The sequence below is a fragment of the Bos mutus genome, chromosome 9 (assembly GCF_027580195.1).
Source record: "Bos mutus isolate GX-2022 chromosome 9, NWIPB_WYAK_1.1, whole genome shotgun sequence".
Taxonomy (NCBI): domain Eukaryota; kingdom Metazoa; phylum Chordata; class Mammalia; order Artiodactyla; family Bovidae; genus Bos; species Bos mutus.
The window spans coordinates 8,271,208-8,287,914 of record NC_091625.1 but is presented as its reverse complement, the minus strand read 5'-3'; the positions used below and the strand labels follow the sequence as shown (position 1 = coordinate 8,287,914).

General features: G+C 39.1%; 1 protein-coding gene across 1 annotated transcript in view; it reads right to left on the bottom strand.

Annotated features, from left to right (window-relative positions):
* The window catches only part of ADGRB3 (adhesion G protein-coupled receptor B3), an 886,560-nt gene that overhangs the window by 30,494 nt on the left and 839,359 nt on the right, over positions 1–16,707 (bottom strand). The window contains exons 27-28 of the mRNA XM_005897466.2: positions 5,632–5,727; positions 3,851–3,890 (exon numbers count right to left, since the gene is read on the bottom strand). Coding sequence (XP_005897528.1) covers positions 3,851–3,890; positions 5,632–5,727 — 136 coding nt within the window. The remainder of the gene's footprint in view (positions 1–3,850; positions 3,891–5,631; positions 5,728–16,707) is intronic.

Genomic DNA, 16,707 nt, shown 5'->3' with positions numbered 1-16,707 from the left:
CAGACACGACTGAGCGACTTCACTTTGACTTTTCACTTTCATGCATTGGAGAAGGAAATGGCAACCCACTCCAGTGTTCTTGCCTGGAGAATCCCAGGGACAGAGGAGCCTGGTGGGTTGCCGTCTATGGGGTCACACAGAGTCGGACACGACTGAAGCGACTTAGCAGCAACTAAAGTATTTGGTTTATTGTCTCCTTGTGAGAAGTCTCAGACATATTCAGGGTTACCCATCATTACCAAGTTTTCAAATAGCATCTTAATTGTTATGCATTAAAGCAAGGGTTGAAAATAGAAAATTCTGAATGTTTTTCCCTATCACAAAGAAGAGACGCTTTCAAATTATTTCAAGACAGGTATCATTCACGTAATATCTCTTATCTTAGAGTTACTGTATTTAATTTTGCACTAGGTTTCTCTCTCTTTTAATATATTAAAGATGTTATTCAATTATAGTCCAATAAAAGTTTTTTTAAAAGAGCAGAAAAAAAGCTAAAAACAAAACAAACAAAGATATTAAATCTACTCTACATCGCATATTTTTATTAATCCATAATTTGGTGTGACTTTTTATATTTAACTATTCTATTTAAGAATTAGAATAATTCCATTAAAAAATTATTTCCAAACATCTTAATGTAAGGAATTGGGATTGTCAGGAGCAATTTACATAAAAATATTCAGAGATAAACTATGTTAAATTAATGCATTTAGTAATATTCCAAAAAGTAGCCCTTAAAATAATTCCAAATTCTGGCAAGAATCTTTAAATCTTAAACTGTAAGCAAATATTAATCCAAAATTTATAGCAATATAATTTAAAGGCTAGTTATGGGGACCTATTATATTTTATTAAGTACATATAGATAAGTTTTTACTTTTGTGATATATCATAAACTACAATTAAATCTTGGTACTGGATATTGATTGCATAATCTGCATTTCCCTGGTGTCTCAGTAAAGAATCTGCCTGCAGTCAAGGATACCCAGGTTCAATCCCTGGGTCAGGAAGATCTCCTGGAAAAGGAAATGGCAATCCACTCCAGTATTCCTGCCTAGGAAATCCCATGGACAGAGGAGCCAGGTGGGCTACACTCCATGGGGTCACAAAGAGTTGGACACAACTGAGTGACTAACACTTTCAATTTCAATCTGGATTTGTATAACATATATTTAGTTTGTATAAATATAATTTGTAGTTATAGTAGCACACTTTTATCAGTGATACAGCCATCTTTACTGAAAATTTGTATATCAAATATTTGGGGAAATACAATTCATCTTATGAAGCAGTGTTGACTCTATATGAGAAATGTAACTATTCCTTTGACATGCTCAAAATGTAGATATCCAAATTTTGAACACACAACATAAACAAATCAACACCACCTACACATACAGACACGATGTTGAAGTGATGAGACTTTTGAGAGAAATAAATCAAGTAGTGAAAGGCAAAATGCAAACAAAACCAAAACAAAGCAAAAAGCACTTGAATATTTTGCATAATCAGATACGTGCCACTCTTTGGGAAAGGAAATTTCAACAAAACTTGGAGAAAGATTACTCAGAGACCAGGAATTGAGGCTTTGACACTGAATATACAACGTGGAAGGAAATCTTCAGAAAAACACAAGAGCAAGTTCTTGATAAGCTCAGCTAAAAAAGGGCACAGACCGAAAGTGAAAACATTAAAAGATTTTTTTTCTAATAAAATAATGGTACTGGCCTAATATTAAGAATACTAAATCTCTGGATGCAATGAATCTGGGGAAATGCATATTTTAACAAAAGAGAACAAGATGAGTATCATTCCTTTATTTGTAAAGTTTGGAAGAAGACTTATTTAGAAGGCATTCTTATCAAAGTTTCAATGGCCAAAAAATTTCAAATGGATAGAATGGTAACTTATAACTAGTAAGATAATAGCAAATAGAGATAAATGCAAAGGCTAGTTTTTCTTTAAGGGAAAAAGAAAAAAAGCAGAACCTTTACATAATCATAGCCTAGGAAATCCCTGACAGCTACTACAAAAAGTCTTGGGATTATTATTTTACCAGCTGCTATGAAATCAGATGTGAATGTACACAACATTAATATAAGGAAAAGAGCCAACTGTGATAAGTGCTGGCTAAAATGGGCACCATACTTAAAATTTGGGTACCATAATTTTAAATGACTGACCCCAGGGGGCACGATGTCTGCCTGGGAGGATGCTGAGCAATGAGTGAAGGAACACAGTTTGCTTAATCTTAAAAAAAAAAAAAAGACCGGGATTGGGCTAAATAGTATTTGCTTTCAAATATCTGGATGAAGGTTATGTGGATATTCACTGTTATTCTCAAAGGTGCCATTAGAACAAATGAACAAAAAATAAAAGAAAGTGTATTTTTTCCCAGTATAAAGAGGCATTATTCATCTGCTTTTGGTGGTATTCACAGGCTGTATATTGCCACCCTGCTTATTTAACTTCTATGCAGAGTACATCATGAGAAATGCTGGGCTGGATGAAGCACAAGCTGGAATCAAGATTGCTGGGAGAAATATCAATAACCTCAGATATGCAGATGATGCCCCCTTTATGGCAGAAAGTGAAGAATTAAAGAGCCTCTTGGTGAAAGTGAAAGAGGAAAGTGAAAAAGTTGGCTTAAAGCTCAACATTCAGAAAACTAAGATCATGGCATCTGGTCCCATCACTTCATGGGAAACAGATGGAGAAACAGTGCAAACAGTGTCAGACTTTATTTTTTTGGGCTCCAAAATCACTGCAGATGGTGACTGCAGCCATGAACTAGAAAGATGCTTACTCCTTGGAAGGAAAGTTATGACTGACCTAGACAGCATGTTAAAAAGCAAAGACATTACTTTGCAAACAAAGGTCCATCTAGTCAAAGCTATGGTTTTTCCAGTAGTCATGTATGGATGTGAGAGTTGGACTATATAGAAAGCTGAGGAGTGAAGATTCGATGCTTTTGAACTGTGGTGTTGCAGAAGACTCTTGAGAGTCCCTTGGACAGCAAGGAGATCCAACAAGTCCATTCTAAAGGAGATCAGTCCTGAATGTTCATTGGAAGGACTGATGAAGCTGAAACTCCAGTACTTTGCCCACCTGATGCGAAGAACTGACTCACTGGAAAGGACCTTGATGCTGGGAAAGATTGAAAGCAGAAGAAGGGGACAACAAAGGATGAGATGGTTGGATGGCATGCATCACTGACTTAAAGGACATGGGTTTGAGTAGGCTCCGGGAATTGGTGATGGACAGAGAGGCCTGGTGTGCTGCAGTCCATGGGGTGGCAAAGAGTCTGACACGACTGAGCGACTGAACTGAACTGACAGGCTGGAGGACAGCTACTGGGGACATGGTCACAGGACCCAGGTCTCTAAGCAGGGCGTGTGCATGCTCTGTCGTGGTCCCCTCTGCAAATACAGCAATAAACCTATAGTACACACACACACACACACACACACACACACACACACAGTGGTGTTTCATCCTTCCTACATGGATGATGAACCTGAGGCACAGAGAGACACCAAACTGACTGGACTTGCACCTGACAACCAGTGAGAGGTGGATGGAAGGCTTCCATCTCCAAGTCAGTGCTTTCCTGTGATCTGTGCTCCCAGTCAACCATTTTCACCTCCTCCCATTCCCCATTCATATTCTCTCTCTCTCATTCCCTCCTCCTCTCCCACATTTGCTATTACAATGCTTCCAGGTGACTCAATTTGCTCATCTATAGGAATATATGATGTGTAAACTACAGCACTTTCTTTAAAACCAAAAAAAAAACATAAAAATGATTCAACATCTAATGATTGCATTTTCAAAATTCAAATATTCTTACCTGATCGACAAGCAATGTCTACATCCTTTTCAAAGTCTGTCTGTAACAAGAAATAATAAGACATAGAATCATCATTTAATGAAGACCTCAAGCTTATACTGACCAGAGTATCTGAAGTTAACAAATATCTGACTAGGCAGTACCAGGATATTGTTAATACTTTGTGCAAAGGAAGTTTCTCAAGGAATAATCAAATGCTTTCAAGAGTATTTTCTAGCAACCATATGTTGGATAAAATCAGTTGGAAATATGTTGTACAGTTTTAATAAGGCAATATTGTACCTATGGTCCTCTAACACCAGATATGAAAGAACAGAATTTTAAGGCAATTCCTTAATGAAATTAATTAAGGAATTTCAATTTCACAATGAAAATACTAGAATGTGAAATATTGTGAAGATACGTAAATAAATGTCCTTGTTATTTACATTTTAAAAAATTCACTTTGAATATATTGTTAATACTGTAATATCTTACTATATAGCTTTGTCAAACCCTTAAAATCAAACTAGGGTTTTCTGATGCAAATCTGACAAAAGCCTTAGGGTTTACGGATTAAAGTTGAAGATTAAACAATACTAATCTGGCCCAGAGCCTGCTAGAGTTTAGCTCCATCCTCATATTTTCTCCAAACTTTTATTGTAAACAAATAGTTGTTGCTGTTCAGTCACTAAGTTGTGTACAATTCTTTGCAACCCCATAAACTTCAGCATGCCGGGCTTCCCTGCTTCACTATCTCCTGGAGTTTGCTCAAACTCATGTCCATTGAGTCAGTGATGCCACCCAACCATCTCATCCTCTGTCACCCTCTTTTCCTTCTGCCCTTAATCATTCCCAGCATCAGGGTCTTTTCCAGTGAGTCAGCGCTTCACATCAGGTGGCCAAAATATTGGGGCTTCATCTTCAGCATTAGTCCTTCCAATGAATAATCAGGGTTGATTTCCTTTAGGATTGACTGTCACTATTTAATGGTGAAATTATATTAGCCTGTTTTAATCAATATTTAGATTCAAGATATCAGTATTTATCTCTTTATTTTTAAAAAGAAATTACTCTTTCTCCTGTTTTAGTTACTAGCATATCATTTAGGCTATTTTTGTGTTGCTTAATACAAACACATTGATAATAAATCAGGTATATTATGAAGAAAACTCTATTAAGCCTTGCTGTTAATGACATAGCTTAAAGCTCACTTCATTTCTAAAATATATGGAAGTGATTATGTGTAAAGTATCCCTTATTTGAACAGCAGTCAGAACTCATGCACAGTGGTTGACCATTCTGCTGGGAGCATGTTTGCCCTTCCTGCTTTTAGGGTGGTGGTCTTTGTCGTGGGTCTCCCCCCAGGCCAGGTCCCACCCCAGGGATCCTTGTTTCCTTGGTCTGGAGTGCAGCTCCTCTGAGGAGTTTGAAGGGCAGGCAAGGTGAGGACCACGGCAGGTCTGGCTTTCAGGCCAGAACTGCAGGTGCAGCATGTTTTGATCTGTAAACAAACATGATCCTACAGATATACTGCTAACCCTAATTCTGTGTGAGGATGAACATACCCCCCGGGTGTTGCCCAGAAACCCCACACTCAACACACCAGTCTGCCAGTAACACATCCAGGACTCCCACCCAGTCCGGACGCAACCATCATCTGGTACTGAAGCTCCAAGTCTGTGACTGAACTACAGTCCAACTCAAGAGAAATCTGACACTATTTTACTAGTAAGAACAATTGTTTATTCCCTTGAGAAACCATGACTGAATCAACACTCAGAGGGGAAGTTAAAGCTCACCATGATTTGAGCATGCCCGTTGGGAAATGAACTGGAAGAATCAGCATTGATTGGGTCCTGACAGTTTCTCAATCGACATCTAAATGCATCCTGAACCTGTGAAAAAAGGACAAACGTTCATTTTCATCTCTCTTGGTAATTACCAAACACTGTCTATATTGGCAATTGACTGAGAAAACCGTTATTGCTATTTTCATGATCTCACACACATTTTGTTTGCTGTTTTCTATGACCAGAGAATTCATCACTTGCCATCATCATAGACGGAGGTGCTGGGGACTCCTGAGCTGTGCCTATGGCTGTGTCTCGCTCAATACTAATCATTCTTGCCAGAGGGCAGGCTTATTTCCATTGCTACAAACAATATGCCTGTCTTTCAAGGGGGGATTTACTATTTGGTATGGCATCATCTTCATAATGGCTTTAAACACTGTGAAAAACGAGATGATCTGTTGGCCAAAATTGATTTGGGAGTTTCCTTTTTTTGCCTTATGTAAGACATACTGGGGAGAACCTTTCTTGTCTCCCTTCAAGTACTATATGCCCTGATGTCCAAAACAAACAAACATATAAACAACGACACAAAAAGATAACAAAAATGACTGTTTCTGGTTGAGCGTCATAAAAAAAAAAAAAGAAGAAGAAGAAAAGAAAAAGCACTTTAGCAAGACCAGACTTATTTACAACTGGATTCTGAGCAAAGAGCAAACACATCGACAGGAAATGAAGATCGTTAAAGCCGTCATTAAACACCATGTGGGTAAACCTGAATAGATGAAAGCAAACCCACAAATCAACTGACAGCTACTCTGATCCCCTGGCGCCCCCTGGCCAGCCAGTCCTCTAGCTCCTGTGACTCACCAGGTCCCTAATGATGGGTGGGCGTGAGCATAGGCTGAGTCAAGGGCAAGGTCATTTTATGAACATCTGGCTTTTCCAACCTCATACCATTAATATTTCCTCCTTGTTATGATCTGTCTTTTGCGGTTACAAAACAAAGCACAGATGATGTGGCATTCTACTTTCCCGAAGCACATGGTAGAGACCACCCAGGGAAACACATAATGATGTCCAGTTTTGAGAAGCACTGGAATAAAATATCCTATCATGGTTTTGTTTTTGAGATGTGCAGAACTTATCTATTGGCCATGAAAAACTCTAAGCCTATTAAGTTGTTTTCAGCTTCTCTCATCCATTTCATAAATTGTTAGCAGCCTCCTTCCCAAATGGCAAGACTTGGAAAGTGATATGAAGCTTAGTCACCACTGAGCCCTGGCTGAGCTCCATCATGAGAGCTCCACCCACATGGATTTCGCCCCTCAGGTTCTGATCCTGGTGATGCAACCACTGTGGTGTGCTCAGTCACTCAATCGTGTCCAGTTCTCTGTGACCCCCATGGACTGTGGCCCACTAGGCTCCTCTATCCATGGAATTGTCCAGGCAAGAATACCGGAGTGGGTTGCCATTTCTTCCTCCAAGGGATCTTCCCGACCCAGGGATCAAGCCCCTGTCTCTTTGTGTCTCCTGCACTGCCAGGCTGATTCTTTACCACTGTACAACCTGTTCTTCCCAGGTTGTACTTAATACATGCTTACTTAATACATTGCTCTGTGTTATTATGTTATAAGGCTTCCCTAATAGTTCAGTTAGTAAAGACTCTGCCTGCAATGCAGGAAACCCGGGTTTGATTCCTGGGTCAGGAAGATCCCCTGGAGGAAGGCATGGCAACCCACTCCAGTATTCTCACTGGGAGAATCCCATGGACAGAGAAGCCTGGCAGTTTACAGTCCATGGGGTTGCAAGAGTCAGACACGACTTAGCGATTATATTCTAAGGTGTGTGCTAATCAAATCATTTTGAAAAGCAATCTGAGTCACTGGCAGTACCAGCTATGATTTCATAGATATGTTTCAAACTTACATCTGCTGCATTGGCAGGTAGATTCTTTACCACTGCTCTATCTGGGAAGCCAATGTAACCACTATAGCTATGAATTAAGAGAGGTGGGGATGGGCTCCACATCCTCTGACCTCTCTTTCACTCTCTAACTTTTCTTTTTTCAACCATTTTTAATTGAAGTACAGTTCATTTACAATGCTGGGTTAGTTTCAGGTGTATTGTGGGGTGATTCAGTTATACATACATATGTGTATACGTGTGTGTTAGGTCACTCAGTCGTGTCTGACTCTTTGCAACCCCATGGATAGTAGCCTGAAAGGATTCTCTGCCCAAGGAATTCTGCAGTCAAGAATACTGGAGTGGGTTGACATTTCCTTCTCCAGGGGATACTCCCAATCCAGGAATTGAACCTGGGTCTCCAGTATTGCAGGCAGATTCTTTACTGTCTGAACCACCAGGGAAGCCCATATTTATACATACTTTTTCAGGTTCTTTTCCATTATAGATTATTACAAGATATTGAGTATAGTTCTCTGTGCTATACAGTAGGTCCTTGTTCATCTATTAATATTTTATATATAGTAGTGTGTATATTCTGAGAGGTTTTTTAGGTGGCCCTAGCGGTAAAGAACTGACCTGCCAATGCAGGAGACATAAGAGACACTGGATTGGTCCCTGCGTTGGGAAGATCCCCTGGAGGAGGGAATGTCAACACACTCCAGTATTCTTGCCTGGGGAATCCTATGGACAGGGGAGCCTGGCGGGCTACAGTCCATAGGATCGCACAGAGTCAGACACGACTGCAGCGGCTTAGCATGCACACATATTCTAATATTTCTAAATCTGGAATTTTCTGGAAAAAAAAGAACAGGGAATTGCCTCACACAACCAGGTGAGGCAATTTCCCAGAGTCTCTTTCAGACACATCAACAGAAGTTTAGGCTCAGTGAGATTTAGCCTGAACGTGTTTTCCTGAAGATCTGGATAAACATTGGGAAATAAATCATCCAGCTTCTCCTTTGAAGGAGACATCATGTGGACAAACTAGACTCTTTAGAAGCAAATACTTCTTAGATTAAGAAGTCATAGCTGTAGGTCACAAAAAGACACAATTAATAATCAAAAAAGATCATTATACACTAGGGTAATGAGTCTACTGTTAGATGATCTGTGTTTCTGTTTCACAAAAATTTGCATTTGGGGGAGAGCACTAAGAAAGCATATGTTTGTAGAAGAAAAATTCTAAGTACTAATGTCAGAAAAATAGGTACTTGCTAATTTTTTGTTTGTGCCCCAAGGCAACTGTTAAAGAAGAACAGTTTATAAAGGAAGATAAGCAGTATGTTAGAAATGTTGCCTTCCAGGGGCTGGTCACACAAATGTTTTTCAAGTCTGCTTCTAAACACCAGCATATATAAAATATGAAAGTGGCCCCTGGTAAAACAAAAACGTTAATTTAACTCTTCTTCACCAGCTACTCTTAGGTCTTTGAAGTGCAGCTGTCAAAGATATTTTTGTCTGACAATGAAATGTGGAAAAGCAACTCCTCTAAATTTCTCAAAATCCACCCTCTGATTGCTTGAAGGAAATATAACAGAAATCTCTTTTTCATAACACACATACAAAAACTCGATACCTTAAACCACCAAACTTTCAAATATGACAATGGATTAAGGGTATGTCTATCCTGGAGAATGATGTCAGCTGCATGAGTCAGTCAATGCTAGTCACAAGAAATATAGAACAGAAAAGCATAAGAATTCTGCAGTAAATTCAAGGTTATTTTAATGGTCATATATCAATAAATGCCATGATTTAAGTGTTGAATTCTCTGACACTTTTAGTGCCTCTATTCCTTTTAATTCAGAAAGATCGGTAGCAGAAATTCCTCTGATTTAAAAAAAAAAAAAATCTTAAGATTGCATTCAGGCAAGCTAGATGAGCTAACCTTAAATATTTATTGAATACTGACAGGGAAGAATTATTAGACTAGATCTCACACCACATACTTTTATCACAGAAAAGGATGTTTCAAGCAAGACAGTACTTGGAAGATGCATCTGTAGTTATTTGGAAACATTTTGATAATTAAATGAATATTCTATCAAGGAAGCAAAGAGACTTTTATCTTTGGTGAGTTAATTTAAATTGTTTTTGTGAAGAACAACTAAAAGTTAAAAAAAAAAAAAAAAACAAGTTTCTGAGGACTTTAATTCCAAACAAGGAGAAAGCATAAAAACAAACATAAGACAGAATTCAGATATGACTACTGCATGCTGAAATTAAAGTTTTGTGTCAAAAGTCATATTTACAAGACTGGACAACAATAGTCCTTACGCTTTTCCTGCCTCATGATTAAGATGGAAGAAAAAGAATTGTTAGAAGATTCATATTCACTATTTAAGCAGAGTCCTCCCTCGTGGCTCAGATGGTAGAGAATCCACCTGCCAATGCAGGAGACCCAGGTTTGATCCCTGGGTCGGAAAGATCCCCTGAAGAAGGGAATGGCAACCCACTCCAGTATTCTTGCCTGGAGAATCCCATGGACAGAGCGGGCTTCAGTCCATGGGGTCGCACAGAGTCTGACATGACTGAATGACTTTAACTTCACTTCACTCCTTAAGTTGACTATCTGTGGAAAACAAGTCACTTACTTTAGGTACCAATTTAAAGGTTCTTTTTAGATACTAAAATCATTATACCTCTGAGTTCTTCCAATATCAATCAATTTTTAAACTTATGTAGGACCAGTAAATATAATTCTTAAACAAAACTGTCTAGAATAATTATTTAACACAAATTGTGGCACAGTTAATATCTAGATTTCAAAACGTCTTATTTTTATAATACTCTGCCACAGATATTTCACCTTAATTGACAGCCAGACAGAGGGTTAAAAAGCATCAGTGGTGTAGCAAAGAAGAGATATGTGAATAGCCTTGGAATATTTAGGAGACTTTACAGAAAGCTGACATCATGTTGTGAAATAAAAAAAGAAGTGTCAAGAAACATCTTCAAATATATAGTGAGGTGACCACAGCAAGCTATCAGGTGTCTTCTGAGACGACCCGTCAGGCACAACCAAAGTTACCTTGGCCAAATCTTTCTGGGGGCAACTCTAAGATCTCCTGAGAAAGCTATCCCCCCTTTTCCTGTGTATGGGTTCCTGGGAAAGAACAGCGTTCGGAGGTCTGCAGGGTGTATCTCGCTCCTGCCCCTCCCCTGGGGACACTGACTCAGTTCATCTCAGCAGCAGCTAGCAAGAGCATTTCTGCTGGGCTTTGCTCTGAAGACAGCGGGCAATGCCACGATGAAAGTCAGTGCCAGATTTAGAGTCTGCTGGGGAAGAACACGGAGCAATGCTTGGCGGAGCTGCAATTTAGAGGGAGCTCCGGGAGAGAGCTGCACTGCTGGAGACTGGCTCTGTATTTAGCTACAGGCCCCAAATCTTCACCTTTTAAGAAGACAGCTTTACCTCCGGGTTGTCTCCCTTACTTTCTAATTTCCGAGGATCGTTTATTTGAGATTGTTAGACTAGGAGAAGAGCTTAACTTTTTTTTTCTTTCTGAATCTAATATCAACTATTGTTTCTATTGATTCATAGTTGAATGGCTTTTAAATTACATTAAATTTCATATCATTTCACCAGTAAATGAATGAGTGTTGTCAGTTTCATGTGTATTATACCAGTTCACAGAAGCACCATGAATAACTACACATAATTAAAGTATTATTTGACCTCTCTGATAGGAAAGGAAATGAACAAACATGGTTAATCATTTCCTATATGTTGAAGGAAAAATATGGACTTTGGTCCCAGATTTCAGTCCTAATGACTTTCTATTGGAATTCTCTAACACTCAAGGGATTGTCACTTAGTCTCAAAATTGTTGCAGAGTTTTACGTTTCCTTGTATCAGATTTAAGGGTCACAGAAGCTGCCCTCGATAACATTTCACATGTGTGATCTGAAAAAGTGTAACAGCATTTCTTTAGCACAGGATGAGAAAAGAAGGAAAGGGAGTCACACACCAGACACCTCCACCCACGCCTTCCCGGAAGATACTTTGAGCCCCCTGCTGTCCATGTCAAGGCAGAAAACAAAAGCTTTATTCCTGACCTCTTCTTACATTTATCTTAAACCTTTATTCCAGATGTACTCAACTTCTCCTCACCAGTTTAACACTGTTGCAAGCTGGGGCTCTGTGGTCTGAAAGGAGAGAGAAGGGAGCTAGAAAGCCGTGGCTGGATGCTACCTGGCAGACACACCAGAGTTTGCCAATCTCTGCCATGACCTCTCTGCGTCTTAACTTGTTCACTGATGCTATATCCTATGAGTCAACCTGGTTTCACCCTCTTGCGAAGCTCCCTGTATGGAGTTGGAGAACCACAATGTGGATCAAGATGGACAGAAATATTCATGACAGAACTGAAATTATGCTCCAATCAGAAAAGCTGAACTTGGAAGGAAAGATAAGACTAACAGTCTATTGACCAAGAAACGGGATGACTCCTGAGTGCAAGGAGGCTGGTGATATCTGGGAGAAGCATATAGGGCTACACATGGTCCTTGCCTGCTCCTGTACACGTGCCTATTTAAAGGCATCTCTGTGTTTCCTACCCTTTGTTCCAACTAAAATCCAGCTTTATTGTGGTACCTTTAGCCATTCTCCCATTTCCAGACACACATTCTGTCTTATTAAAAACTAGACAAACAAAATAAATCTTTAAATGAAAATTTTTTTTTGGAAGCTTCAATTCAACCTGACAAAGATGAAGCTCTTAGCAACTCACCTCACTCTCTTCAACCCAACTCCCCTCCAAGCAAGAACCCTGACCCTCCCCACCCTGGGCTACTCACTCATTTTCTGAAATCTCTTCCTTGTGACATACAGTGGCCTCTTTTCAAGGCCTCTGCTCACCATCAAGAGAAAGCTCTAAAACACCACTTAGTGCTGCACCCTTAAATGTCGACGGTTCTGTTTTTCTCTAGGCGCCACGGTCAGAGCCATCAAAAAAAAAAAAAAAAAAATCATCCTGTTTTCCAGGATCATGTTATCACTTGCTTTATGCCTCCATGGGCCCCAGGAGGTCTCAGAGGAGAAGCAACTCTTTGCAACTCACCACAAGCTTCATTTCTAAGAAGCCATACGCCCATGGCCCTCTCTCCATTTTCCTCCACGTGAAACTTTCACTTTCTTCCTCAGGACCCCTACAGGTTCTGAAGTCTTCTATCACCCACCCCCTCATCTTCCAAGACCACTGAAGCCCCTGCCCTCTTTCCACTGAGGACTAAGATGTACCTTCTTCTGTAGTACATGGGTCCTACCAAATTTCCCTGCAACTCAATCTGGGAGAGTCATGCAACTCTCCATCTGAACTATATTATGTGCAATACACCTCTTTTCAAATTGCCATCAAGTACCATTACTGGTTTCATTTTTTAAAAAAATAATATATTTGGGAGAGAATATTTGTTTTAACTGAGATAGTTAAGGTGGCTTGTCTGCCTTGTATATTCACTGTTATATGCTTGTAAATAACTTTGCTCATCTGTATTTTTATGAAAATAATAGTCAAAATGGGAATTTGACAAAAAAAAAAGGAGGGGGGACTGGAAGGGAGTGGGAGATTCAGAAAGAAAGAAAACCCTGTTCATGTTTATTTTAAGCATTTGCTACAAAATCGCTTCCCAGGTTTGGATGAAGCTTCTGGGACCTCATCTGGTGCAGCCCAGCCCTCCTGCCAGCAGCAGGGAAAGAAGAGAGACGAGCTTGGCCCTGCCACTGAAGCTTCGGAGCCGCCCCAGCATCCTCATACACCGACACGACAAAATGATCCATTTAGGCACTCTCTGTTCCCCCTTCCTTTCAGCGAGAGGGTTTTATTGTAGCTTATTTCGTACCACAGTCTTGTTATTTTCCCCCTCTGCCATCAAGCTGTACGATTGTCTCAGATCCAGGCACAGCCAGAGACAGCAGCCATGAGAAGAATGCAGCACCAGGGAAGCGGTTTCCTAGCAACCGGAACTATTTCAAAGCGTTCATGGCTCTGGTGTAGTTAGGCTTTCCATAGCAATGCAGAGAATAGTAAACAGTGGGTATGTCGTTATGTGCTTAATGCAAATGAATTCTAATCAAGAAAGCACACGGAACTCTCCTCCGTGCTCTGTGGCGACCTAAATGGGAAGGGAATCCAAAAAAGAGGGGATACATGTAAACATACAGCTGATTCACTTTGTTGTACATCAGAAACTAACACAACATTGTAAAACAGCTCTACTCCAATAGAGATTAATAAAAAACACTTAAGATGGAAAAAAATGACGGGTAAATGAAGGAAACACCTACATTTTCTATTTTCTAGTATATCATTATTTTCTATTAGATCCTTATCCTTATCTTATTAGGTATGACACATTAGCTTTCAAGATGTAGGTTTCTGAAAGTCATGTGTTGTGATCAGATAGTTTAATTTTTAAAAAATTCTCATTCCCTCTTTGCATTTTCTCTTTTGTCAGAGACATCTGCTAAAGCAATTTAAAAGAGAAAGGGGCTTCAGAAGAAGCCATACTTCAAGAATATACATGTTATGAAATTTAAATATTAAGATCTCAGTCTGGAGTCACAACCAATTACTAAGCAAATAATCAATCTGATTTATTTTTTTAGAAAAGTGAAATATAATTGAGATCATACCAGAATGATCCTTTCTCCTTTCTTTCTTGACATGTAATAGTTTAGAAAAATTTGATCCATTGAAAGCAGTGGTGCTTTAAAAATGAATGAAGAGAACCCCCCATTAACATTTAAAATGCCAGTGTTTTACAGTATTTTATTTCTTTTCTCCTTCTTAACCTGCAAAGCTCCTTTCCTCCCCTGTGCACACCCACCTGCTTCAGAGAAGACTGTAGAAATAAACACGGGGAAAGCCTTTTGAATCATATTGGATGAAACATTAAAGACTAAAGACAACCAAATTATGTTAGCATGTACCAAAATACACAGAAACAGAAATATGTTTATTTGTATCCAGCCTCTCTCTAAATTGAAGGAAATATTCCTTAGTTTGCTCATATACTTTTCTTGTTTGTTTTTTAAAACAGCTTTATTGGGATGGGATTTACATATCATAAAGGTCACCCATGTAAGGTGTATAAAGGCTTTTAGAAACTAACCTAGAATCCAATTTGAAAATCTTTTCATCACCCCCAAAATAAACCCAATACCCACTGACAGTCATCCCTTATTTTCTACCAACCCCCACCCCAGCTCTAGGCAACTACTGTTGTCCTTTCTTACTATATACTTTTACAAAAGAAGTCCAGGGAATTCCCTGGCTGTCCAGTGGTTAGGACTCTGTGCTTTCACTGCTAAGGGTCCAGGTTTGATGGCTCGTTGGGGAACTAAGACCTTATAAGCCATGTGACACAGTCAAACAAATAAATTAATTAAAAAATAAAATATAAACATCTAGCATAGATGCTGGCACATAGCAAGGACACCATAAATTTTAAAGAAATAAAAAAAACAAAGAGTACATACAAATTATTTTGAATTGTTGTGAAGGAAATGTTGTAAAGTGAAAAAAATCAGTAGATAAAAAACTCCTATCAGATTATCAAGTAGAGTGATAGATCTGAGTCATTACCCAATATTTTACAGGTAGCTATTGAGTTCATCTGCTCTGGTGTTTGTTTTTATGAAATGTTTGTTCGCAGGAGACACTAAGGACATGGAAAGGTGCCTTGTTCTCCTGGACTGTGGTTAATGCTAGGGCTGTGTGTCCACACACAGCCAGATAGACCCATCGCTAGTGTCTGGCAGTTTACATTTAGAAGGTCAAAAGAAAAAAAACCTTCTATGAATTCAGTAAGATACCCTTATGATGCATTCTTTGGAATTTGCAAAATTTAAGAGGCTCTTGGTTTTTCAGTAACAATTTCCACTGAAGAATTCTGAAAGAGACTTGTATTTCTTCTCTGTGTATTTTAGCAATGTTACAGGGTATTTTTAAGGGTTAATGCAAAACTACTGAATATGCAATTTATGATTTCAGTGTTAAAATGAGAGACATGACACTCTGTTATTAATTTATCAACAATAAAATTATTCAATTTGAACTAATCATTGAAAATGGAACAACAGGGCCAAAAATCCATATTTTGCTTCCTATTAATACAGAAAATATATATTTACAGACACGTATTTAACAGAAGTATTTCTATATGATTTAATTTAATTACTCTTAAGAGAGTCCCTCTTAAGAGATCCAACCAGTTCATCCTAAAGGAAATCAGTCCTGAATATTCTTTGGAAGGACTGATGCTGAAGCTGAAACTCCAGTACTTTGGCCACCTGATGTGAAGAACTGACTCCTTGGAAAAGACCCTGATGTTGGGAAAGACTGAAGGTGGGAAGAGAAGGGGATGACAGAGGATGAGATGCTTGGATGGCATCACTGACTCAATAGACATGAGTTTGAGTAAACTCTGGGAGTTGGTGATGGACAGGGATGCCTAGCATGCTGCAGTCCATGGGGTCGCAAAGAGTCAGACATGATGGAGTGACTGAAACTGAACTCTTAATTCATGTTTTTGATAATTTTTAATCCAATTAGCAAGTATGGAAAAGTTCTGGTGGAACTGAATTTTTGTGCCAAGTATTTTTCTTCATGTAAGCAGCACAAATTTGATAATCAGCCAACAAAATATCTGTCACTTTAAAACCTGAATATTTTGATCATAGCCTAAGGCTTTTTAGAGAGCTTATTTTTGAAGAAAAATAAAGACTTAATTTAGAGATGGGACATTTTCTCCTCTTTAACACCTAAAGTATTAATATCTTCTGAAAATCTTATGCAGATAAATCATGTATCTTCCTTACAGCCCACATTGTTCATCCTGAATCATCAATCAAAAAAGTATCGTGTCCACACACTTAGAACAATTTTGTTACATAAACATTTTAGAGATAATATTAACACAGAAGACTCTCAGGATAGTGAGTGAGTCAATTCCTAGGCAGATTGAGAAGAAGTCCAGGGTCCCCAAGGAGGAGAAAGGGGCCTGGGGCTCTTGAAGTGGAAATGCTATGCTATGCTATGCTAAGTCACTTCAGTTGTGTCCAACTCTGTGTGACCCCATAGACGGCAGCCCACCAGGCTCCCCTGTCCCTGG